Here is a 26,321-nt window from a genome sequence, read left to right on the forward strand (position 1 = left end):
TGTAGAAAGCCTCCTTCGGCGGGAGGGCCTCCTCGTCGAATCGGGGCCAGCCGTCCATGTACTCGTAGTGGTAGACCCCCTTCCGGTGCAAGAGGGTACGCCTCTTGCGATTCGGCTCGAAGTCTGCTGTTATGTGCATGTCTCGTGGGTCGCTGGCTTTCACCAGGCCATCCAGGCTTGAGAGCATGAACTGGGCGCTGTCGATAAATCGAAGCTGGCCGATACTAAACGAGATGTATTTATCAGCGGTGACCTTCCCTTCAGTCTCTGGGATAGTCTGCATGATGAGATGGCTGTCGTAGCCCCGCAGGTTGTTAAAGACAACCGGTATGATTGTTGTCTTCGGGCTGAGCCGCAACTTCAGGTTGCACTAATTGTGGGCCGCACCTCGGTACTTGCCAGTACGAGGTGCGGCCCACAGAGACCACTTGCCATGTAGCAGTGGTCTCGAACGGAATCGCCTTCGAGGGGCTTGCTGCAGACGTGACAATTTGTGGCTTTATTGTGGCTCCCCCAGTCCTTTCCTGTCATGTGCATAGGCTCGGGGTTACCCAACACCATCTTGATCTTGCGCTCTTCTTCTTGGAGCGCTTCCAGGAAATGCTTGGCTGCGTCGGGCCCTCGGTAGAGCTGCGGCGGCTGCGTTTCCCCGTCTGAACGGACGACTATGTACGAGTAGCCGCATACCTTGTGTCTGGAAGTTTGCTGGGTGCCGCTCTTTTCGGGGTTAAGCGCGGGGCCCTCGGTCTTACGAATCAAGCTCTCGAAGTCTGGTAGATTATGAAGGGCGCTTTGAGCTGCTTGTGGTAGTTCTCAAAGCGGATTTTGTCGTTTTTTCTGGGGGTTGGCATTCTGATGGCAACCGCGGCCTGGTTGATGCCTCGACATTCAGGCTTGTGCTCTTCCAGCAAATCCTGTCTGGTGAAGCCGTGAAGGCAACGCTCGCAGAAGTGCAGCTGATGATGGCCACTCTGGTTGAGAAGGCGGTTGAAGTTCTTGATCCATGTATAGTGGTATTTCTCTGGGTTTTTCGAATCCGAGACGAGGAAGAGATTCACAGTCTTGCGAGCTCTCTCTACTTTGCTTAGACGGCAAGGAACGACGCCGCCTTCCCAACCGTACACGTTGATAGCAAGGTCGTTCTGACACTCTACTCGTTCGAGGTGGGAGAGCGGTGTGTGTGCGCTCACCCCCCCAAAGTCAAGGCCGTCTTCAGTGGGATACTTGCTCGGCCGTTGCAGGTCTTTAGCAGAAGGAAACAGCGCAGCCCTTAGAGACCAGCGGAGGCAGTCGTCGTCTTTATTTTTCACGTTGACGATTGCCTTCTTGTTCTTTACTGCAGTGGGGAGAGGAAGGTATGAGCCTCCGGGTGAAGGCTGGTAGTGGGCGATGTCAAGCCAGAGTGTTTTACACGATCCACTATCCACCCAGTCCCTTTTCTAATCTCTCCAAAATTGTTGGAAAGGCTTCATGTAGGGCTTGCGGAATCTCATGCGCCTGTAACAGCGTGATCTGCTTTGTCCGGAACACTGGTGCTTGAAGCACTTCAGTACCATTTGCTTCATCCTTCCGAAGCTCAACCTCTACAGCCAACTGGAACTTAACTCCTTGTAGAGCTAATAGCTCCTCGACGAGTTTGCGTTTGATGTAGGGCTGAGCGTTTTTGAGGAAAGCCATCAAATCACGTTCGGAGGGGTATTCCTTCGGCACCTGCATTTTCCAGGCTCTCAGATGATAGCTGAAGGCCTTCGTTTCATCCCACTTAAATTCCTTGGGTGGTGGGGGAGGAGCCCTTGCGGGGCGTCGTGGTTTGGGGATAGGCCTGTGCTTGCGCGGTTTTGGTGTAGGCCTGCGGGCAACAGGAAGGGGAATCTTAGACGTCCTCGGCTTAGGAGTAGGTCTGCCAGGCGCAGGTACGGGGATCTTAGACGTCCTAGGTTTAGGGATTGGCCTGCGCTTTCGCGGTTTGGGGATAGGCGGAGTGACATTTCTTGGCGTGGGTGTTGAGGCAGCGAGCGGTTGAAGAGCCTTGAGAGAGGCGTTCAGCGCGTCTCCGCTGATCACACCTTGTTTATATAATTGTATAAGATCCTTAACAACAACTTCCATCTCAAGTGTCGCAAATTTTAGTTCTATACCCTACGCGAGATAAATCTCTAAATCGAAATTAATTCAAAATGTCGAAGTTAATTTTAAATGTCGAAGTTAATCTAAAATGTCGAAATTAATTCGGCGAGTACTCTAGCAAATCTCTTTCTTGCTTGTTTCTGTTTATAAACGAGCTTATGATGCATCCTATCCGCACTGCAGGCTAGACAAAGGATAGTTTCTGCCTGTGTTCCAACCCCACACTTACGACATGGTTGTGGAAGTCGCCCGCCTTCCCTTAACCACCTCATATGAAGTCCACAGTATTCACCTATGGAGCTTCGCCCTCATGTGGTGAGCTTTCTGGGTAAAAACCACGCACAATTGTTCTTGCCCTGCCTCATGATAATGTGTCAAGACATATACTCTATGAGAGAATATCTCTCTAAATAATAATCACATCAGAACTAATAGACCCCGACGGCCGGCCGCGCGGGCGCGGGGGGTGGGCCGGCCGTCTTGGGCTCCTGCCGTTGTCCAGGGTTTGAAATTCGCTGTAATTATGCTAGCATACGTACGAGAGCTAGGGCTGGGGCGCTCAGATTTATGTACGCAGCCTCCCAGACCGGGGGTGCGCCAGAAATGAAGAGAAGGTGTGAGGTGCGCCAGAAATGACGAGAAGGTTAGAGGTTCGCCAGAAATGGCGCTTTCTCAAGTTGAAGTGCGCCAGAAACGACGCTCTGTATACTACTCTTCTTTTATGCAATGGCTCTTTTTTCACAACAATTGTAGGATTTGCACTTGTTGCTTTATAAAAATAAATAATATTTATATGATTTTCTGTTATTGAATTTCATCTTAAATTTCAAAGACTCAAGTTTGCATAAGTTTGATAAATGAAAACAACAATATTGTATATAAATCACTAAGTAAGCTTTTTGTGGTGTTCTGAAGTGCAACTGCATCAAATACTTGTAAAGTTGTAGCACATTTTGATTTTGTTGTATTAATATATGAAATGGGCAAAATGAAAATTGTCATTAAAACACCTCTGCTGCAATAGTGTTTTTAATACTTCTACCCTTCTTTTTCTCTTTGTTTTGTAGTTCCTATACTTACAATGTAAGTAAACAATTTGAATTATTAATACAGTTTTCACCTCAATAATAACTTTCACAAGCAGTTGCTAGTGGATTATGTTCTCTGAGTATACACATCTGGTGTTGTATTTTCCAAGAATGATGAAGTTCATGTAGATATGTTATAGAAAGGCCATAAAACCAAATGAATTAAACACGTTTTATGTACTTTTATGCTAGAAGCTTAAAAGATTTTTAGAAATTATAAGATATTAAATTGTACTAACTCTATCCCATCCATCTCATAAAAAGAATCAAGAAGCAAATAATATTAGAAAAACTTTGAAAGGTCAAAAAGTTTTCTTCAAAAAAGAAGCAAATGAAGCAAATGACAAATCTTCATTCTGTACTCTATTAGGTAAATAAGCTCAAACTGTTTTTTACAGCAAAAACTGAAATACGAATGAAAAATACAGCACAGTAACTTTAATAGTTTTATCACTATATAGCATGTATTTAATATTAGTACCATTCAAACAGCACTCTACTAAAACATTTGACCAATGGATTATACAGTTTGAAGCTTCACATCTGCATTGAGTTATAAACAATCTCACTACCACTGTTTGCATAAACACAAACTTTATGGCCATCCCATTTCACGTGTCTGTGACATTTCTTAAGCATGAAAACACACACAACCTTCTTGCCATCTTTCTTTGGTACTTGAGCTTTAATTTCAAAACATTCAAGGCATCCTTTGTTAATCTATTGTCTCCATCCATAGAATTTGACCATGACCACATTAAATAATTCTGGTTATTCTAAGGCAATAAATCATTTATCTTTTCAGTCTTATTATTTTTTTGTAAGACTCTGCCTGGCCATTAACATCTTCCAATCATCTTTGCTACTTGATCTTCCCTGCATGTTGTCAGCAAATAGAACATAACAAGCTCTGCTCCCAATCATGGGTACTGTTTGGCTGATCATTTCTTTTTGACATCTACCCACAGAGCAAAATGTGTGTAGGGTCTTTTTTGTTTCAGGGAAACGTTTTGCAAATGGATTGGCAAATTCAGGATTTCATGCAGTAACAAATGTGTGCTGAGTTTTTTAAACAAAAACAGGAAAACATCAGTCTATTTTGAGTTCAAGTCAGTTAAAAAATACGATCTTTGACACGGATTTTATAGCTTTTCAAGTGAATAACTGCTTTTCAATCTTTGATGCACAAAGAAAGCAAGCAATTATCTCACCTGTGAGAAGCGAGATGCTCCTTTTTGTGGAAACTACGACATCGAACAATTGAACAATTGAAGTATTAGCATTATGAAAGAAATGCCAAAAAGATATCGCGTTTGTTTTTGAAAAATTCTATAAAATTTACTAAATACACAAGGGGGAGGTCGAGAATATTTTTTTCTGCAAAGCGAACATTTCAGCGGAAATAGGTCCTTTGGCTTCCATGTTTTTTACAACAGTTCCCAGTCCACTTAGCCGCTCTAGTTATTATACAACTCAATGGTGTGTGTATGTGTCACATCCACAGACGACAGACCTGTATAGTAATTTCCTGCACGGAAATCATCATCCAAATTATTATATTTTATTAACGCGCGGCCGGTTATGAAAAAACATGGCTGATTTTGGATGAAAATGTCAGTGGAAGAACGCGGGCTCACAAAACTAAAACTTTTTCTCCCAACCGAATTTTCATCCAAAATTCATCTATATAATATATCTATATACGAAGACAGAAAATTTCAAAGCTGTTTTTGTAACAAAAACTTTTTAAAATTTCATCGATTAAAACTTGTGTAGTATATGAGTACCGAGATATTACAAGAAAAGAAAATATTTCATGACACGGGTAAGCAAGATTCAAAGAGTCGGGTTAAATTGTTGTTTGTCAATAGTTGTCGTGTGACGGCATTTGGCATCTATTTTGTTAATGTTTTTTACTACCTAATTGTATTTTAAACAGTGTTTTCCTAATAGTTTTTATTCTTTACTTGAGAGGCTAAGCAACCAATTCTTTTCGAGCTAAACATGTCTTGCAATCAAGAGAACTCACTTATAATTAATTAGGATTTGTTTATAATGTTTTCTGAAAATATGGTGGATTAGTTAAGAATAGAGTTGAGTTGAAATTGAACAATATTTGTGTCGAAAACATTGTGATAAATGAAGTATGTTGTGTGGTGTAGGCAGCCTGCAATTTGTTCATGCTATGTATTTTTGGTGTTTACTTACTTAAGAAATGAATAATGCTAATGGTGAAAAATTTACCTAATATAAACAAATTTTCAGGCTGACTATGCCACTGTTCTAAGTAGGTCAATACACCAGAATCAAGATAAGAACTGCTCTGAGCCAAGATTTTTTTCTATTTACAAATTTTAATTCAAGACAAGCTAATGATTTAGACAAGCCATGAAAAGTTTAATTCAGCATTGCCTTATCTGATAACAATCCACACTTGGTATATTCTTAGGTAATCCAGGATTCACATGGAATGCTTTAGTTGCAATGAGGTCAAAGACAAACAAAAGGAAGGAGTAGAGCTGAGAGTGCATTGGAGAGCTAGAATTTAAATAAAATCGATAACTGAAATCAATTTGAAATTATTATCAGTTTTAAATTGCAAAGAGTCCAGATGGACCTCGCAAAACAAGCAGTTCCTCAAAAGGTTATTAGTCTCTTTTTAGAAATTCTTATTGTGCCTAAACTTGATTCTTAAAACATTAAGTAATACCAATTACTTTTACTTTTAATACACAAAAGTATTTATAAATCTTTTATTCTATTGCAGCTATTGTTGAGTCATCCTCATAAACCGCAAAAACAAGTTAAGGAAATAGTATGTGATTAGTCTGGTTTACCAAAGTATCCGTTCCCATACGGCTAACAGCCAAGGAACACCTATTGACGTTAGTTAAATTTCCTTATGTACCAAATATAGCTTAAATAGACTATTATGACCAATAATAATATTTGTTATTTGTAATGAAGACTATAAATAATGCTCTATAAAATAATGAATTCGGTTCAATCATTAAGTTCACTCGTGGTTGTCACTGAAAGTATAGAGTATGATTTAAGTTGAATTTTGTTCATTTTGTAGCTCACCAAGCTCAAGATATTTTCTTTACATGTACTCTGTAGAACTGCCAGAATATCTGAATAGACATAATAAGCCAGTATGATAAAATTAACCCAAAATTTAACGATACCCATAGGCCATACTTAAAACTTTGTCTGTTGATTGTTGTCAAGAATCAAGATTTAACTAGACGTTGGGGTTTTTTTCTCGTGTCTTTGTGTGAATACTTTCTAACACTTGTATATCTAATCGATAAAAATATCTTATCCAGCGCTTTACGAATATATAAACAGAAAGCGAAGTTTGCGTATAAACTTTAAAATATTTTATATTTACGGTCCCACTAAGGAAATCCGTCTCCTGTTATTTTAAATCTAAATTGTTATTTGACTATAGTTGAGTTTCTTTACCGTGGATTTTCTTCGTATAATTATGTGTATGTTCTATAAAACGCTAAAGCATATCTTTGCATCGAAAGCGTAATAGTTCTTGTGTTTTTAACGCTGGTTGTTTGTGTTGAACAGCATTAGTTTATTAGAAATAGAGAGAGTGAATTGCAAAAAAACTTTCAAAGTGGAAGATTTTCATCCAAAAATATGACGAATGTTTAGTTAAGTGTCCCTAGCATAGGCTTTGAGAAATATTCACCACAAACCCGAAAAACATTCTCATTTTTCATATGCATAGAAATCAACATTTTAATGTTAAAAAAACTGCAAAAATACAGTAAAACTATTCGCGATTAAGGAGATGTATTTGTTTTTCGTGTTTTTCCATGTACTAAGATATTTACAGTTTTGTGAAAGTGTTTGTGTCAACGGTCGTTAATTTTCTGTTGAGAGTTGCCTACCTTGTCAAAATACAAGACCTATTAGACCATACATACGTGTTTTTGCAAATTTACCTTCTTTCCCGGTATGGATCTGGAAAAGTCTCATGAAATGTACAACACAAAGTCTCGTATGTTTGACAAATATCATGTAATGTATCACAACTCGCTACGAACAGTTAACTATTAGAAAATGTCACTTTTAACTATTAGAAAATGTTAACTATTAGAAAATGTCACAACAATTAGAAAATGTCACAACAATTAGAAAATGTCACGAAAGAAAAATGTCACTTTTCTTAGTGTGCCCCGCCTTGTTATTTCTATTGGTTCACATCAACCAAACCCACTTCCCGTCACGCGACCCTAACTATAACGATTGTTTTCTATTTCCAACACGTGTAACTCACGCGAGATAGCGAGCGTGATAAACATGCATATAAGCCAACGAATATATTTGTAAAGCGATTGCATAAAAAAACATCAATAAATTTCTGGGCTGCCTATGGTTTGACACATTTAGTAAAACTTTTCATTTCTCATATGTATTCTCGTATGTCTCGTATGTCATTTTCTCGTATGTATGCATATGTTTGGCACAGGCAAAATTTGTCATTTTTAATCGTTTGTCATACAAAAATTGAAATTCTCACAAAAATTTTCAATCGTGAGCGAGGAAAAAGTCATAAAAATAAAAGATTATGTAGAGATGCATTGGCCGGGAATCGAACCCGGGCCTCCCGCGTGGCAGGCGAGAATTCTACCACTGAACCACCAATGCGCCTGCACATACAACAGAAATTTAGTTTATAAATTGTGCGCTTACAAAAAAAGAAGTTAGTAGTAATCTTTTCATGTATGAAAAATAGCTGAGCACAATAAACACAGAGGCTACAGAGGTTTGCGGCCTTGAGGTATAATTATGGTTGGTCTTTTTTGTGATTATTATTTTATGTTGTGAAATGATTCAGTTGTAGACTGCTACTAGCCGATAATGGATCCTGATGTTGTGAAACGGACACAAGATACGTTAGGAAGAGTTATTAAGAAGCCTCCTATGACCGAAAAACTGCTCAATAAACCGCCGTTTCGTTTCCTTCACGACATCGTAACTGAGGTAAAATTCTAGGGTTTTTACGTTTTAATTTGTTTTTGTTGTTCAATCGTCAGAAAATGGACAAATTATTTTCTAGGTTATAAAGACCAATGGATTCTTCAAGGGTTTATATCAAAATGCCGAGATGAACTCGGCAAATGTCAAGGTATAGGCTATAGGACTTAAATGTATTGTTATTATATAAACAGTTACATGAACATGGCAACAGATGAGATAGCTCTGAATCTTATTTTATATTGATTTGGTGTCTTTTTAACACCTATTCGCTATTTTTTCATAGGAAAAAGATGCTAAGATTTCCTTTCTCCAAAAGGCAATTGACTGTCTGGGTTTGTCATATAGAAAACTATTTTGTTATTGTCATTTGTTGACACGAATTTGGAAAATTAAGTTTAACTTTTTGCCTTACAAAACCTGTAAAAGTTTAGCATGATCAATCTTTTGCCTTAACATCATTTGCAGAAGTAAATTGGCTGCAACTGCATGTGTACATTTTTGCTACTAATATTTATGTTGGTTTACATTACTTTCCTCATTTGTACAATATTACATCCAAAATAAGTTTCCTCTCTTGCAATTGAAAGATTGAAAAATAGTTTTATCACATCATCATTTACTACTCTGTTCAAAACATCTACATGCAATCTGTCAAATATTTTTGTTTTCTAATTATTTTCAGTTTTTGCTACTGGCGAATCTTTGAGCGTAAGACCTTCCAAAGTAGTCGCAGGTCATGAACCAGAAAAGACCAATGAATTCTTACAGTTGATAGGAAAGGCCTGTTTAAAAAAGGTAGACCCTATTGGAATGTTAGTATGATTATCATTTAAAAAGTTGTTTTTTGTGTAAGTAAATAAAATGGTTTTTTCAAGTTCTTCTCATTTAAATATTCTGTAAATATGTTCAAAACCAGCTTTGTTGCTTTTTAGTGTTGTAGTTTTTCCACTTATTTTTTGCTTAAAAGCTTTTGCTTATCGTTCTTAGAAACTGTGGTAAACATCGTTTTGATTTTTTTTCATCGGCTTTTAATGGCGCCCATATTTGTAGAAACTATTAACTGTAGGAATGACATCATACGTACAGATATGGAGAATTATCTTCAGGTAGTTGACCAATCACAGCCGAGAATGCTCACATAGTGAATAATAATACTATTAATAGGCGTTATTTGTTTAGAAATTAATGTTAAAACACTCTCCAAGAAAACGTCATGTTGCAAACTCAAGTTGAGTTTACAAGATGTTGTTTTTTGGAGTGTGTTTTATCATTTATTTCTTCAAATTGTTGGCTGGACTAGGCTTTTTTTATTTGTATAGTCATGCCATAATTAAGGGTATTTGCATATTGGGCCTTAAGTTAACAATATCAGAAAACAATTACTGTTATCCAGGCTGCAAAGAAGGACAATTGTGCCACTGAGATTTATTAAGTGACAAGTTTTAGTGCCTCTTGGCTGTTAGGCAGAAAACAAAAAATAGTAGCACATTAAACTTATTTGGTACATTTCCACCAGGGGAGGATTATTTAGGGTGTGTGTGGGGATTTCTGGCATCCACAAGAAAAATTCTAAAAAGGTATTTACATATTGTAGACTTTTACGTATTAAAATTATATCAGACGCTAGGGAATTGTACAGTAAGACTGACATTTTCTATCATTTCAAAGTCAATTACATATTTTTTACAGCACAATTTACAATTGAGTTACTACCATGTGCATTTTCAATGAAATGTTAAAATTGAAACAAATTAATACACACAAAGTAAACTGATACTTCATCATGTCAACTCCATTTGATCTTTTAGTTTTTTGTTCCTTGTTTGTCATGTTTACAAGTAACTGTTGTATTTGTGTTTTACTCGTTGTTGGCAATATTTTGATACATAATTTATGAAGCTTTGTTGATTATGATTGTATGGTATAGCTACATATGTATACATCTAGGATTCATAATTAACTTAACATTATAAGAAATTCTCGAAAAGCTAATAACACTTTCATTATGCAAGGTTCACTCATCTTTAAACCTACAAATCTGCAATAGCCTGAGGCCTTGGCACCGTTAGCTATGATAACAATGTATCCCCTTTGAGAATTCTGCACCCTTCCTGTCAATGAGTGTTGATCTGCACCTGATATACCCCCACAGTCTGCCACTGGGTTAATATTTTCGAGCCTACCTCTAGATCTTGATGAAAACAGATGTACTCCGCAGTCTGGGCTGTTATATTTTTTCACTGTTTGTCGTAGAGTTCCTAAGGCATATATACTAAGTATGTCTTATGTCATGTATGTGATTATTCTTTTCATAATTGCTATACTCTGTTAACTTTAATAAGGAAAAAATAACAAGTACGTAAAATACTGCTTCAAAAAATCCTAGTCACCCGAAGAGATGCATTTTTCAGTCAACTTCAACATATTATTTCATTTTTTGTATTTTAAGCTTATTGTCGCCCCACCAGCCAACACATCGTTGTACAATATATAATCAACGTACAATCTTATAAAGTGCAATGTTTAATACGTAATTAATGTGCTTGATCGTCATTTTGGATGCAAAATGTAGTCAAAATCAATTGGTGAACTTTCTTGTTGATCTTGCTTACGTGCGAGTAATTTTTTTAGATAATAGATACGTGTTGTTGGTAAGAATTTATATATCTTTAAATTGTTTAATTTTTAGCTTGATAGTAAGGACTCTGTGAAAAAAGTGCTGGCGGGAGAAAAGCCTGGCGTAGGATCAACAATGTAAGTGAAATACGTACTTTAACTGCTTATTCGCTCGGTCTACCATGACTTGTATACGTCATTATTTTCATTACATAAGAACAGTTCGCTTATTACTAAATCTTTTCCACTTACTGTTATGATTATTTTCACAAGATAGAAAGATTTTCTTCTTTCTTCGTTATTCTGTTTTTGTTGTTACAAAGTATTTGTTAATTTATGTGTCAGTAAAAAGAAGGAGTCGAAATCAGGAAAAGAAAGAGTGAGTGAAAAAGAAAACCGAGTCAAAGAATCAGAGAGCAAAAAAGATAAAATTAACGAGGTGAACTTTTATGACTTTTAACATGTCTTTTTATAACATGCGTTTGTTACAATCCTTACAAAGGAACGAATGCTCAACGCCATGAATCAATCAGCTCAAAAATGAAATGTATTCAAATTTCATCACGATATCAAAAAGACAGTTTTACAGAAGGAAATTAAACATTGCCTTTTCCCAAACATCTTTTATTACTTAAAATTACATAGGATGATGGTAGAAAGAGGAAGTCGAGTTCTGGTCGTTTAAACAGTAGTGACACGAGAATACGTAGTGAGGCCGTGTCCGACGGTAAGAATCACGTGGAATCAAAGGAAAGTTTCAGAGGTCGATCAAAAGAAAGAGATCGAAAAAAAGAAAGAAGCAGTAACAAACAAGATCTTCTCAAAGAACAGGTACGGAATTCTTTATAGACATCGCAAGTACCCAGAGCACAGAGCTGTTGTCAATTCAGGGGCTGAAGCTATTTGAAAAATTTTTATCCGAAAGTGGATTTCTCAACAAGTTTGGGTGGCTGCAGCCCCCCCCCCTGCTCGTACGTCTATGTTCCGTAGTATCGTGCACAAGCATAAATCGTTTTCAATAGTTGTTTCCATTACTCTGTGGTTGTATGTTATATGCGCTCCTACTAAACACTGCCCGTGACTGCCCGGGAAAATGAAATGATTGCTCGTTGATAAATAACAACATAATTTCGTTCTTTTTTTTGTATATGTGTCCAAACATCCAAACATAAAACAATTCTGTGGTATATATGTATAATCACAACGTTTAGCCTCGAAATTGTCTTTGATGAGAAGAAACATTCTTCGTAAAAATAATGTCGTGATTTGACATGAAATGTCGTATTGTACATAAGTGCCAATTATAAGTTTTTAGATTTGACAATATTTATCACATTAAAGGACGTTATTATGTACGACATTTATTGCTGGGTCTAACGTACGTATAATGTTTTGTTGTATGGTGTATTTATCGAATGTGTTCATATCTTCAAGGTCGCAGCTATAGCAGTTTCCAGCTACGTATAATAAGTATTTGAAAAGATGCATGGTAATAATCCATGCTAAACATAGCTAACTACTAAACAACATATTTCTTTTAAACAGGCACATGAAGTAAACGAAGAAAACAGTGCAAATAAAATTGAAAATGACTCTACTGATGCAGTGGATGGTGAGGTTGATTCACAAAATAGAAGTATTCCACGTCCTTCGTCTGCCAAAGGCCAAAGACGAAGACCAAATGGTGATGGTATGGAAGTATAGTATAAGTTATATAAAATAATGATTACGTACAACGTGTCTGTGTGATCACTAGAAATTAATGAATGTGTTATTGTTCATGTTGCTGACGTACTCTTTTTATCGCGCAATCTGAATGCAACTTCTATTTACGTATAGGAACTGCTTATGTGTTTTTCGTCTTGATATGTGATTATGTCATTTGCCAAAATGAGATATAATTTATGTTGAGATCACTAGCGAAGCTTATACACACGTAGCTATGTAATATCTTGATTAGCTACAGTACCGCTCACGTATATCTTAACACTTTTTTGCGTATCATACGGTAGGATACAAATATAATGTGCGTATATATGCGTAGCAAATACACTGATTTTGTACGTATGCGCATGCATCATTCAAGCTTTTTATACTTGAAGTTGTTACCAGGGTTGGCATATTTATCCAGTTATGAGTGAGATAAATATGTCTGGTAACTGCTAATAAAAAACTGGTAAATATGTCAGGTAATAAAAACTCTGGTGACTACTTCACATATAAATAACTTGAATGATGCATGCGCATACGTACATTTGCTACGAGTATCATACGTACATTATATTTGTATCCTACGCGTACCATACGCGTATCTTTTAACTATAAATATCCAATGTTCACGGATAGATAGACGGACATTTGTTCGAGTAAGACATCGTGGTTGGCCTGCGAACAGATCAAAGCTACAGTACCGCTCGCGTATTTGTTAACATACAGTACGCGTATGAAACGCGTATTATACGAAAAACATACGCGTGTGATACTAGAACGATACGCGTATCATACGAGAATGATACATGTATGATACGAAAAGGATACGCGTATGATACGTGTATGATACGAGAGCGATACGCGTATGATACGAGAGCGATACGCGTATGATACGAGAATGATACGCGTATGATACGAGAACGATACGCGTATGATACGAGAGCGATACGCGTATGATACGAGAGCGATACGCGTATGATACGAGAATGATACGCGTATGATACGAGAGCGATACGCGTATGATACGAGAGCGATACGCGTATGATACGAGAGCGATACGCGTATGATACGAGAGCGATACGCGTATGATACGAGAATGATACGCGTATGATACGAGAGCGATACGCGTATGATACGAGAGCGATACGCGTATGATACGAGAGCGATACGCGTATGATACGAGAGCGATACGCATATGATACGAGAGCGATACGCGTATGATACGAGAATGATACGCGTATGATACGAGAGCGATACGCGTATGATACGAAAGCGATACGCGTATGATACGAGAGCGATACGCGTATGATACGAGAATGATACGCGTATGATACGAGAGCGATACGCGTATGATACGAGAGCGATACGCGTATGATGAGAGCGATACGCGTATGATACGACGCGTATGATACGCGACACGCGTATGATACAAGAGCGATACGCGTATGATACGAGAGCGATACGCGTATGATACGAGAATGATACGCGTATGATACGAGAGCGATACGCGTATGATACGCAAAATTATGTTAACAAATACGCGAGCGGTACTGTACCTGTTTTGCAGTTTGAAGCTTTGTGCATGTTGCTGGTAGGATTTCCTGTTTTTGCGACATATTTATTTTGTGTTTTTATTTAGATGAATCAGAGGAGCAAATACCGTTGAAAAATAACGATGAAATAAATGGTGTACTTGATTCCAAAGACGTTCCTAACGAAGAACCTGAATTGCCAAAAACGAAGTACGTAAACATCACATACCAAGATGTTCTTCTTACTTCAAATGCATGCGTATAATGCAATTTAATTTTGTTGATTACAATTCCTTTTTGCTGGTTAAACTTCGCTAACCTTTAATTGTTAGTGACTTGTAGTAGTTATTTAGAAGAACTATAGCTGTTCTTAATTATTGTTGGCTTGCAATTTTTTTGATGGCAAAAATTGAGACAACACGTGTATTGATGATTGCTATAAGAAAGTATAGTGATGAACACTGTTGTAATGAACCAATTTTTTGTACTGTGCGAAGAATAAGCCGTACGCACAGATGCTATCATTTATAAGAGTAGGGTAATAAATATTTTCTTCAACTCGCATGAAATATTAGACTTGTTAACTTCAAATTACTTACTCGTCATAGTTTCTTCCTCTTGTATTCCCCCCCGACTAATGTTGAAAGTTTGCCTAACTTCACATTTTTTCCTGTTGGGGGTGGGGTGGGGTGGCTCCTATGCCTATGTAGGGAGGCACCTGCTGTTATGATCTCTGAAATTTTCGACAAAAAACTATTATTATATAACTATAATAACTATTAACTATAATAACTATTATTATTATTTTATATTTAACCAAAAAACTATTGTTGACCCTAAGAATTATTGTTTCTTATCAGCTAATGTCAAAAATCACATTGACAAATCAGTCAACGACCAAAGAGCTATTTTGTGAGCAAATGTCCTTTACTTTTTTCTAAATTTTTCATTCATGGGAAAGTTGTGTCGTGTTGACCATATTATGTAGACAGTAAAGTAATGAATTAAATACAGAAGCATATATAACGTTTAGTTGTAACTATGCTAGTGAAAAGTGTTAGCTGTACGAAACTTATCCCTTTCATGCAAAACAATCACGTGAAAATGACTGGTTGGGGGGTTGCCCTAATTTGGCAAGGATGTTGCATATAGCGACTTAGTAGGGGGGTTTTCCAGGAAGGTGTGTATTGTGTTAAGGTTGCATACACTAATAACGAAATCATTGTAGAGTTGAATTGCACAATAATATATCAAAGTCATAGTAAGTTGTATCTACTGTGGATTTTACTTTTTATGGAAGCGAAGGAATTCAGCTTATTTAGTTGAATTGAAACTACGTTCACCTGTATGTTCAAATTGAAAAGATTTTCATTGATTAAGACATACATTTGATGGTTTAAGGCGAAAATTAGCCAGACCGAGTAGTGCGCGTCCTGCACCACCGCGTAAAAAACGACAATCTGAAGAACAAGATGAAAGTTTAGACAAGTGAGTTGAACTATAAAACATGACGTGTAGCATTGGGGGTTTTTTTCTGGCTTTTTACTGTTGTTATTTTATTTGCTTCCTTTAATTTAGAGTCGCTTCATCATCCCAAGTTATCAATGTTATTGTGGACAACAATAAGGATGATGACGGAGATGATACGTTCTTAGTTGAAGAGGCTCCAGATGTTTCACATGATGTACTCCATGTAAGTATTAAATGTGAGGTATCCAGTCTGAGGTTGCTCGTAATACAGACGCGTTATGCTTATCATTTTGACGGGAAACGTGGCGTGACGTGCATATACTTCTTAATACTCCTGGATGAGCTTTGATTAGCTTGAAAAACATATATTTCTCACGTGATTCTTGTATTGTAAGAAGTCTAGTTTTTTGGAAGAATGGCTCTCACACATGCCAAGAAATTTGTTAGAATCGTAAATTTGCCTGATTTTATTTTTATATTTTTGGGTATTAATATTATCATGTTATTTCCATCGTACATTGTATGAAATTCTAACAGTACAACACAATGTTTTATGGCATTCGTTTTCAGACAATTTGTATTCTAGGGCTGATATTTGAGCATGGTGTTTTCTGATGAAAAGATCCTTAGTAATGTGTGTAAATTCTTCTTTCTTGCACTTAGAATGAAGACGAGGAACCGATGGTAAATGAAAAGGAAGATGAACACGGTATGTAGAAATACGGTATGTTTTTTTGGTTAATGCCACAGGCATGCTCGACAAATTTCAAGGAAATCCTTATTTTTAAGTTTTATTTGACCCTCCTACAGTTATTTTATTTAAATGAAGTCATTTTCAAAAGTTTAAAGTAATTGTTCTGTCTTTAACAACTGTGCCATAGTAAATATAATTACGTAAAGGAAGCTACAAATTCGCTTGAATGTGTTTAGTGTAGCGAGCGTTGTGTTTTTAAAATATACATACGTGGTGTGCTTGCACTATCTTTGCACTCATATCAAAACAGGCGTTTAAACTTCGTGAGTTTCGTAAAAAAGAGTTTCGCATGACTTTGTAGGTGCTCTTGTCAAGAAAATGTTGGAAACCAAAAAGGAATTGGAAAATGACAAACATTCTAAAGCGGAAACTACGGTAAAACCTGTTACATTACGTCATTGTTTGTATGTACGTACGATTCATTGAACTGAATGCGGAAGATTGAAAAGACATCTCCCGTTAAACTTTTCAGCCAAATTGAACTAATCCTAATTTTTTATCCACGGTCATAAAGTAGATGAAAGCGATTAGTATAATCGCTACATAAAATTGTCGGCTGGAAGTGGATTTTGGTATAAAGCGATTTGCTTTACTAGAACATGGTACTTTGGTTCATACAGATATTCGTAGCCTTGTATGTTTATCTAAAGGTTGCATTTGATTTAGTATAAAGGTGGTTTGCTGGGTTCTATCATTTCTAGAAATGCGTTTATTGTGAATTGCAGTGGAGACAAGTGAGTTTGTTGTAAAACATTCTCTGTTTTAAAATCATTCGATCTACAAGGCAAGAGATGTGATGTGGTGAACAAAATATAAGAACGTTATGTTAGATGATTGTTGCCATTGGCTGTAGGCAAATGGAATTTAATACTATTTCGAAAAATGGTGCGGTTCGAAGGGGCTTAACAATTTTTAAGTAGCGTAATTTCCATTGATGTAATTTTAGTCGAGACCAGTAATCAGTGATGCTCATCGTCGAAAGCAGCGCGAGCATGCACAAAAAGAGGTACGTAAAGAAGCGGAAATTGTCGTTCTCCTACATTTGTATATTTTGACACGTTGTGAGCGATGAGACCTTGACAGCTTCATACATGTCTCTATAGATTGAAAAATTACGTGAAAGTATTCAAACGTTGTGTCGTAGTGCCAATCCATTAGGTAAAATTATGGATTACATCCAGGTAAAATGGCTAATGTAAACTGTCAACAATTTGTCAAACTTTTTCTTTCTAAATGTTTGCTTTCGTTTTTCTTCTTTTTATTCATAATTCGTATTTGTATTCTTTGCTTGGTTTTCGTTCAACCTGTTATGTTCCATTCCAGGAAGATATGGATAGCATGCAAAAAGAATTAGAAATGTGGAAGGAAGAAAATAAAGAACATCAAATAGCTTTAAGAAGAGAGCAAAGGTTAGAAGTTTATTCGTTCTCGGATTGTTGTTAGACGCTCAACGATAGCTAAATGCTTAATAACCATTAACTGTTTAGAAATTTAGTTAGAAAAGCCAATTCTGCTTATGAAAAAGAAAAATTTGTCGTGATGAAGCATTTCTCAACGTGATACGTTTTTACTTAAATGAAGTAGATGATTAAGTCATTGCAACTTATCCCTGCAAAACAAATTACTTTGTGTGTAGATGTACTGTAAACAGTTAACTGTTAAACAGTTAACATGATCCAGAATTCCTTCGTAGCTATATTCTTCTTTGTTATGGGGAATTTTAAAAATTTTATATTTTCTCACTAAAACATCTTGTTTTATTGATTTTCTAGCAAAAATATCATGCTCTATTGACTGTTTGAATATGTGTTTGATTCATAAGGCAAAGATGTTGAATATTATCTTTTATTTTATCCATATGTTTTAGTATTACCGAACGCGAAGTTGAGCCTTTAAAAGTGTATTTATTTGAAATGGAAGCCGAGGTAAACGAAATGGTAAGTTGTACAATATGTGTGACAAGTCCATAGTTTGATTGTGTATAGAGGGAGGCCAGTTTTTATTAATATAAGTAGCTTAAGATATTGTGGAGAGTAAAAAGTAATGTAATCCGTCTTTCTTCCCGGTTCAACCTTATTGCCCTTCCCTCCCAATTTGTACAATGATCTCATCTTTTCAAATTGGAAGTTTTTCAGCCCTTTGGGAACAAGCCCCTCTCTCTCCCTCCTCTTATTTACGCTTTTGGCTGTTCCCATAAAAGAGGCATGAGAGAGGCATGGTTCGAAGAATTAATCTTAGATTCTTCATTAAAATGTTGCTTGAGTTGCAAACAACGGGAAACAACATCATATTTTTAGCTTTAAGAAATACCGCGCTTTTTATTGCCGTGCATCTGATGTATCAGTTTCATATATTTTTACTTCGATGAGTTTTGAAAGCATATTTTTTAATGAAAAACGAATAAGTTTTTCAGTTGACGAAAATCTCAGAAAAATTCTCTCGTTTCACTTTTTATAGTTTGAAAAAATCGGCACAGTGAAATGTAATATTCTTCGAAACGAGGAGAAAATTGAGCAGTTGCTCAGTGGAGTGGCAGTCTAAAGAGTAATAGTTATAACATACTGTTGCATAAATAAATATGTTCAATTCCTAATTTCACTCGACTGAATTAATATCATATGTAAAGCTGAATATGCTTGTTATTCTCAAATTTCCACTTTGTGATAATTGCATACTTGTACATATATTTAGATATGACTCACTTGAGAATTGCTCGTTTATTATTGTTGTACAGTTAATAAATTGTTGAAAATTTTGTTGAAACAACCGAATAATTTTGTTTTGTTAACTTACTTTTCTCGCAAAGAACAACTTTAAAAGAAACATACTCATAACAAAAGGTCCACGTTTAACTCAATATTTGAGAAACAAACCAGACAATTTTTACTCAGTAATATTTCGAATTTATTGTGATAAAATTTCGTGTCTTAAGCACCTTAACTATTTTAACTATTGAGCACTATTTTAGTGAGAATTTAACAAACAAAAATAGACTTCTATGTCCATGACGCTATCAACGATTGCTAATCATGGCGTCATGAGATGTTGAACGTTGAAACAACAGTATCTATTTTAAAAAAAACTTTTCGTGTTTTAATTATCATAATTTCAGGTGTTTCAATAATGCGTCCTTCATTTATATTCACCTTTGACGGAATCACCTTTTTTCTCGTAACGTCTCTTGAAAGAACCGTGATTGTTACAAAAGTTACACGTTCGTTCGTGTAGGTAAGGTTATTGGTTATTTCAAAAATGAAAGTTGTTTACTAAATTTTCTACAACTTTATGCAAACCGAGGTAAGCTGGAAAATTGGAGAGATGATCAGTGCAATCAGATTAATTTAATTTGGTGAATGACAAAGTTGCTGATGCTTGTGATCTTGTCAGTTATGATTTAATCACCATGACCAAGTCCCAAAAGCTTCTTAATCAATCCCAAATATTTTGTAGATCATTATTAATCTCGTGTTTTTGCCAAAATTTTAAATTAATTGGATTTTTTACGGAGCTTTTTTTCTCAAAGTGTATGGGCGTGTATTAGCAACTTACAAGAGGAAAGAATTATTCTCTATTCTCATGTCTACTTGTAATGTACATGTTATATATATACATTACATACTTGACCAGAAGGCTGCCCTTTCCCAAAAATTTTACTGCTATTTTTCATTTTTTTAATGTGTCGTCATACCCACAACTTACTCTCAAATTTGACGGTCAATGGACAATACCCACCTCCCCCCCCCCCGAACAAAAAAATTATGATTTCGATCCCTAAAATGGCAAACCAGCAGGTCGTTTTTTACTCCCACAATGTTAATGGCACTGCATTTAAATGTTAGTTGTGTTAAATTTTCGTAAGTTCTTAATAACATCCGTAGGGTGTAGGATATAATATTGATTTTAATGAGGAACAAATAATTAAGTATGACGAGCATGGACATTGTAAAACAACCTTGAGTCTTCACGTAATATGACTTGTGTCGTACGTACTTACATGCAATGCTGTATTGTTTATATGTTTTCGTTTGATGTTCATATCTCAACAAGTTGTGAATCTTAAAAGAAGATGTTTTGCAAACATTGAACAACAAGATGCATAATTAAATGTAGATATGATCTTCGCACATTGTTGGACAATTTAAGCAAAATTGTCTCATGAACCTGAAAAATTCAGGTGACTCAACGGGATTCGAACCCATGACCTCTGCGGTGCCGGTGCAGTGCTCTGACCAACTGAGCTATGAAGTCACACAGTGGTGAGCAGGTCAATTTTGTTGGGCTGATGTTTTTCTCGTGAAAGGAATGTCATATGAAAGAATGTTTCATGCAGTGCGGTGTCGGGATTTGTTTGCTCAACACAGAAAATCACTCACACAGTTTCGTTTTAACAATATTTATTGTCCCTCTCGCTTGAAACAATTACAAATGTGCTATCAACAGCTCTAACATGCTGTCCCCCTTTTTTTCTCTACAAGTGTTCTTGTTAACACTACCGGTACGAACCGGCCATTTCCGACTTTGGTCTCGCGCGACCCACGCGTTAACTACACTGTTTATACTTTCCGACACCCTCCCCCCATATGTCTCGCCAGTGACAAATGTCACTAACTACTATCCTCAAAGTTTGAGACTTCCTGCATCCTCTCTCTTGCCACTACTGCTGCGTTTCTTCTAGGCCGGAATTCTTTTGCGTCTGGATCCAGGGTATTGTTTTCTGTGGCTACTTTTGCATCTTCCACTCTATGTAGTTCTAATGGGAATAGATGCTGTGGTGCTCGGTCAATATGCGTTTTCCGTGTTTTAATCTTTGCTCCTCGAACAACTCCATCCCTTCCCTCATACAGTTCCTCTACGATACCTACACTCCATTTTCCTTGATTTCTTTCTTCTCCTTTTATTAGCACTACGTCACCCACTTCTGGAGATTTTCCCATTTTTCCCTGTTTCAGGTTATGTCTCTCTCTTAATCATCTTAGATACTCCCCCGTCCACCTCTTCCACATGGCTTTCTTACATCGCTGAATATGTTTTGCTCTTTTCCTGAACTCCTCTTCTTCACTTGTTTCATCATTTTCAATCACTGAGACGGACGGTTGGCCAGTTATCATGGCATTTGGTGTAAGAATTGGCAATTCGTGGTCGTCTTCCACATACGCTAGAGGTCTATTGTTTAGACATATCTCCACATCAAGGATTACCCCTTCCATTCTTTCCATGTGAGGCTTGATCGACCAACTACCTTATAAAATGCTTGCTTCACCAATCCTATCAGTCTTTCATACTGTCCACCCCACCAAGGGGCCTTGCTTAGGTTGAATTGCCACTTAATATTGTTCTTGGCAAGATAGTCATGAACTTGTTCATCTTTTGAGATTTTTCGCACACGTTTGGCTGCGGCCACAAAGGTCTTGGCATTATCTGAGTACACCTTATCTGGCTTGCCACGTCTAGCAACTAACTTCTTGAAGCTATGCATGAATTCTTCTGTTGACATATCTGGTAGCATCTCCAATTGAACCGCTCTTGTTAGGCTGCATCCCACGAGGAGTAGGTACGCTTTTCCTTCTTTACCTGCTCGTTTCTTATAGATGAACGGACCTGCGTAATCCACACCTATGACTTGGAATGGTCGTGATCCTTCTGTGCGGTCCTTTGGGAGGTTGCCAGTGGGTGGTTTGGCGAATGCACTCGCTTGGAACCTCTTGCAACCGTTGCATCTGCTTCTGACCTTTTTTGTGAGTTGTCGAAGACGTGGTATCCAGTAATTTTCCCTCACCGCAGTCATTGTCAGACTGACTCCCCCATGGAGAGTGCGTAAATGTTCGTGCATGACCAACTTCTTTGCTAATTCGGACTCTGGTGGAATGTAGATCGGGCATTCTCCTTGCATCCTTCCGCGACATTCCAGCACTCCTTCCTCATTTTTCTTAAGGTTTAAGCGTTGAGATTCTTCTCTCATCTGATCCGAGTTTTCAAAGCGCAGCTGTTCTCTTTTCAGCCACCAGAGAACTTGTGCTTGTAGCTCGTTAGTCGTGAGTGGACCCCATCGACGTTGCTGTTTTTTCTTGAGGTTATACACGAACCTGAACACCCATGCTGTTATTCTCATGGTTTTCCAATAGGGGTATTTCGCCAAGATTGCTGAAAAGCTGTCCTCCTCTAGTTGAACTGCAGGCATGAAGACTTCTTTGCATTTCTTTACTTCCGCTTCCGTCTCAACTATAACTTCTATGGTTACTTCCCTTGGCTATTTTTCAGGGTCGGGAAGCCATTTTGGTCCTTCGAGCCATTTTTCAGACAACTGATCTCCGTTACAGCCTCGGCTTCCAATATCGGCGGGATTATCTTTTGTTCCCACGTGCTTCCATGAAATGTAATTCTTTTCTCTAATCACCTTTACCCGATTTGCTACGAATTGCTTGTAATTTCCACTTCCATTTATCCAGTATAAGGCAACCATGCTGTCAAGCCATCCAACACAATGCCTTACAGGCAACCCTTCAAGAACGGATCGCACGTTGTCCATCAGCCTTGTCGCCATTTGAGCAGAGACTAACTCAAGTCTTGGAATGGTCAACCCTTTCTTTGCCAATCTTGATTTAGCTGTTATGAGTCCTTGACCGATACCCTTGCCTTGTAGGATAACTGCATACACGGCTGCTGACGTACCTTGACCACTAGCATCTCCAAATGCGTGCAAATCTATGGCTTGTATCCTTTCTAACTCCTGGGCCCTTCAATTATACTTGGTACTCTAGTACACCAGTTGCGCCAACGGTGCATCAGGTTATCAGAAAGTTGTTCGTCCCAGGGTAAATTAATTAGCGAATTACACTAATTGGCGAAACTAAACCGAGAGAATCAAAGATTGAAGCAATCTCGCTAAGTACTATCCGTTTTGTTACGTTTTCTTCGTTGAATTTTTCGGGGAAATTGACACCGATTGTATCTTTGCTTTTGTTCCAAGGCATGCCCAATAGTTTTGTCTCATTTTCTCTAACGCCCAGTCGTTGGTTAGCGTAACTTTGATCGACCGCTGCATCACTGACCACTGTCTCGCTCGCTTCCAATTCTTTAAGATTTGAGTGCCATTTGTGCAGAGTGAATTTAGCTCTATCAAAGATTTTGATTGCGGTTCCTTTCAACTGTTGTACTTCCTCCACCATGCACCCTCCCGTAAGCAGGTCATCAACGTACAAGCTATCTCTTATCTCAGCTACTTCTTTTGGAAACTCCTGTTCTTGACTGTTGAGATGTTGATTGAGTGTCTCAGCTAAAAGAAACGGTGATTGATTTAATCCAAACAGAGCTCGCGTAAATCGGTAAACTTCGACTTGCTTGGGGTCTTCTTTGCTCAACCAATGAAACCGTAAGACATCTCGGTCCTTTTGCTTTATCCTGATCTGTAAGAACGCTTGCTTTAAATCCGCTGAAAGTGCTACAGGCTTGAACCAATTGCTCACAAGAACATTCCACAAGAGATTCTGTAATATCGGCCCTGTTTCCAAACAGTCGTTCAATGATGGCGAGTCTTCACTTTCCTTGGCTGAGACATCATAAACCACGCGAACTTTAGTACTTTCTGCTGATTCTCTGACTACCGGTTTGTGTGGGAGGTAGAATTCACGTCCCTTTGCTTCATGTGTCACCTTCTCAATGATTCCTTGTTCTTCCTGTTCTTTCATTATCTGCTGGTACTGTTCAAAGAGTCTTGGCTTTTTCTCAAGCCTTTTGACTAATTTGCCAAGCCTCGCAAGGCTCCCTGCCTTATTACTTGGTAGACTGCTGGTGGTTGGCTTATATAAAAGCCCTGTCTCGTACCATCCTTCTGGACTTTGGATTAACTGATCCTTAAAATCCTGGTAGATTGTTTCATCTCCATTTGACTGATCTTCCAAACCAAGCACGTCTAGGTCGCATAATTTCCTGTAATCTTCCATAGAAGACCTTGCAAACAATGATTTCGTGAGATCCTCCTCAGTTCCTGGTGATAACAACGTCCAACCAAATTTAGTGAGTTCAGCTACTGGCACCAGGTTCACCAACGCAGGGCTCCGTAGCAGTTTTGATCTTAGCATAATCACTCGCACCCAGAATTAAATGGACAGGAAGTTGAGGTTTTGCATCAGTATCATCCATTTTGACCTTCTTGAGATGATCAAACTTACTTAAAACTTCTTCATATTTAGGATTGTCAACGAGGAGTAAGTTATTCCGGTCGACCTTTGTTACTTCAGTTTTGAGCTTGTGTTTCTCGTCTAAGTCACTGATTGTTACTTCGTGTACCTCGATTATACGGCTTGTAGACTGCATCATCATTTCTATCCTTTTGAACACCTTCCGCACCGGTCGCTTATTCAATCTCTCCACCAGCGCTCCTGAAGCGTACGAGCTCCCAGCCCCTGTGTCTAGAAGTGCTCTGCAAATAATTCCGTCAACTTTGACCAGAACGATTGGATATATCACCTTGTTCTCCCCCTTTGCTACCAGCATTTGTTCGGTTTGTGTTTTAACGCCTTCTTGCTCGTTTGGTCTTTTGTCGCAGATGGATGAGTGATGCCTTCTTTTGCAATGTTGGCATGTTTGTTGGCTACGACATTCAGACGCCTTGTGTCGTGGACCCATACAGTTAAAGCACAGTTTCTTTTCTCCAAGAATTCTTCTACGATCACTAACACTGACCACCTTTTTACACTCAGCAGATCGATGACTAGTATCATTGCAATATACACACCCCTTTATTCTCGACTCTTGTTGACGAACTTGAAAGCTCCTTGATTTGCTATGCCTGTCCTGAGAGCCATCATCTTGTTTGACTGGATTTCTCACCGTCCACTTTCTTAGCGCTTCGATGAACTCCGGAAACCTCCATTCTTGCCAGTCGTCATCGATTCTCACAAGATCGCTTCGAATTCCTTCTAGTTTGTCAATTGTCATTCTGACATAGCCTGATACTTCCTTCAGTTTCCCAAGTGTCTCGAGAGATTGTACGCTTGTTAGTAGTGTTTCATAAAATGCATGGATTTTTCCAGGCTTAGTTCCTTGAATGTTGGGCAGGTTGATGATGTTTTGAACATAAGCGTTGATGATTTCGCTGGTTTTGCCGTATTTAGTCGTCAAAATGTTCTTAGCTCGTTCATATCCCTCTGATGTGAATGGTAATCCATCGATACATGACAGCACCTTTGGTTCGACAAGCTCATTTAAGTATGAAAATTTGGTTATACTGGAGACATCCGAATTGTCAATTTCAGCAGTAAACTGCCCCCAAAATCTAAGCCAGTCCGTATGTTGTCCGGTAAACTTGGTAATAACCAGTTTCGGTAATTTTGTCGTCAATTTGGTGCCGCCATTTTTTCCGCTTGTGGACTTTTCTCGATTTTCAGACAAGGCCTTTTCGTGCTCCATGCGACGCTCAAATTTAGTTTGTTCTAGTTTCAAATGTTCTTCGCCCTTAACCCGATCTTGTTCGTGTTTCAACTCCCGTATAGCGTTCTCGAATTCTGCCAGTTTCCCTTCAATTTTCTCCGTCCAGTCTCGTACATTGTCTACGTTTTCGCCGCTCTCAAAGTTTAATTCCTGAATCTGCTCTTTTAAAGCGTGTACTTCTTCGGTTTTCCTTCTAAAGTCTTCCTCTGTCTCTCCATTCCTGCCAAGTCATTTTTCCCCAGGATATTTACTGTTTTCTCATTTGTGAACTTCAGGAATTGGATTTTCGTCTCGATCGCTTTTACTAGTTTATCAATGTTAATCTCGTCCCATCGGGGGTGCCACTTGTCGGGATTTGTTTGCCCAACACAGAAAATCACTCACACAGTTTCGTTTTGACAATATTTATTGTCCCTCTCGCTTGAAACAATTACAAATGTGCTATCAACAGCTCTAACATGCTGTCCCCCTTTTTTTCTCTACAAGTTTCTTGTTAACACTACCGGTACGAACCGGCCATTTCCGACTTTGGTCTCGCGCGACCCACGCGTTAACTAAACTGTTTATACTTTCCGACAGCGGTGTTTGAAATTA

At 37.9% G+C, this 26,321-nt stretch overlaps 3 protein-coding genes and 1 non-coding gene across 6 annotated transcripts; 1 reads left to right on the forward strand and 3 right to left on the reverse strand.

Moving 5' to 3' along the window:
* Nucleotides 1-7,812: 7,812 nt before the first annotated feature.
* Nucleotides 7,813-7,883, reverse strand: Trnag-gcc. Its single transcript has one exon. It is a non-coding gene; the product is annotated as a tRNA-Gly (tRNA).
* Nucleotides 7,884-7,986: 103 nt separating this feature from the next.
* On the forward strand, nt 7,987-19,069 carry LOC124440211 (TRAF3-interacting protein 1-like). 3 transcript variants are annotated; one of them, XM_046990536.1, is made up of 19 exons: nt 7,990-8,016; nt 8,080-8,219; nt 8,296-8,364; nt 8,500-8,548; nt 8,899-9,011; nt 10,906-10,970; nt 11,178-11,271; nt 11,478-11,663; nt 12,378-12,522; nt 14,182-14,284; nt 15,476-15,562; nt 15,653-15,767; nt 16,208-16,253; nt 16,600-16,673; nt 17,245-17,304; nt 17,402-17,479; nt 17,622-17,707; nt 18,166-18,235; nt 18,756-19,069. In XM_046990536.1, the coding sequence occupies exons 2-19, from the start codon at nt 8,097-8,099 to the stop codon at nt 18,837-18,839; spliced, it is 1,647 nt and encodes a 548-aa protein (XP_046846492.1). In that variant the 5' UTR covers nt 7,990-8,016; nt 8,080-8,096; the 3' UTR covers nt 18,840-19,069. The 3 variants fall into 3 exon arrangements, with proteins under 3 accessions (XP_046846494.1, XP_046846492.1, XP_046846493.1); XM_046990537.1 differs by having other exon boundaries at nt 7,997-8,016; nt 8,074-8,219; XM_046990538.1 differs by having other exon boundaries at nt 7,987-8,219; nt 12,378-12,516.
* Nucleotides 19,070-21,265: 2,196 nt separating this feature from the next.
* Nucleotides 21,266-22,476, reverse strand: LOC124440388. The gene is made up of 2 exons (XM_046990781.1): nt 21,581-22,476; nt 21,266-21,461 (listed from the first exon to the last, which is right to left on the reverse strand). Exons 1-2 carry the CDS (start codon nt 22,474-22,476, stop codon nt 21,266-21,268), a joined length of 1,092 nt encoding a protein of 363 aa, XP_046846737.1.
* Nucleotides 22,477-22,545: 69 nt separating this feature from the next.
* On the reverse strand, nt 22,546-26,247 carry LOC124440389. Its single transcript, XM_046990782.1, has 4 exons — nt 26,231-26,247; nt 24,326-25,947; nt 23,152-24,282; nt 22,546-22,982 (listed from the first exon to the last, which is right to left on the reverse strand). The coding sequence occupies exons 1-4, from the start codon at nt 26,245-26,247 to the stop codon at nt 22,546-22,548; spliced, it is 3,207 nt and encodes a 1,068-aa protein (XP_046846738.1).
* Between the last annotated feature and the right edge of the window lie 74 nt (nt 26,248-26,321).

Source organism: Xenia sp. Carnegie-2017, unplaced genomic scaffold, assembly GCF_021976095.1.
Source record: "Xenia sp. Carnegie-2017 unplaced genomic scaffold, XeniaSp_v1 HiC_scaffold_2, whole genome shotgun sequence".
NCBI classification, from domain to species: Eukaryota; Metazoa; Cnidaria; class Anthozoa; order Malacalcyonacea; family Xeniidae; genus Xenia; species Xenia sp. Carnegie-2017.

Bases quoted from the DNA above. Each gene is read 5' to 3' on its own strand.
- LOC124440211 (XM_046990536.1), top strand. From the start codon at position 8,097: ATGGATCCTGATGTTGTGAAACGGACACAAGATACGTTAGGAAGAGTT. The intron at 8,365-8,499 runs GTATAGGCTATA...ATTTTTTCATAG, and splicing joins TGAACTCGGCAAATGTCAAG to GAAAAAGATGCTAAGATTTC. The intron at 8,549-8,898 runs GTTTGTCATATA...AATTATTTTCAG, and splicing joins AAAGGCAATTGACTGTCTGG to TTTTTGCTACTGGCGAATCT.
- LOC124440388 (XM_046990781.1), bottom strand. From the start codon at position 22,476: ATGCCTGCAGTTCAACTAGAGGAGGACAGCTTTTCAGCAATCTTGGCG. The intron at 21,462-21,580 runs GTATGAAAGACT...TCTAAACAATAG, and splicing joins GCCCCTTGGTGGGGTGGACA to ACCTCTAGCGTATGTGGAAG.
- LOC124440389 (XM_046990782.1), bottom strand. The intron at 24,283-24,325 runs GTAGCTGAACTC...TGTTATCACCAG, and splicing joins CGTTGGTGAACCTGGTGCCA to GAACTGAGGAGGATCTCACG. The intron at 22,983-23,151 runs GTTTAGTTTCGC...ACGCATTTGGAG, and splicing joins TTCAATCTTTGATTCTCTCG to ATGCTAGTGGTCAAGGTACG.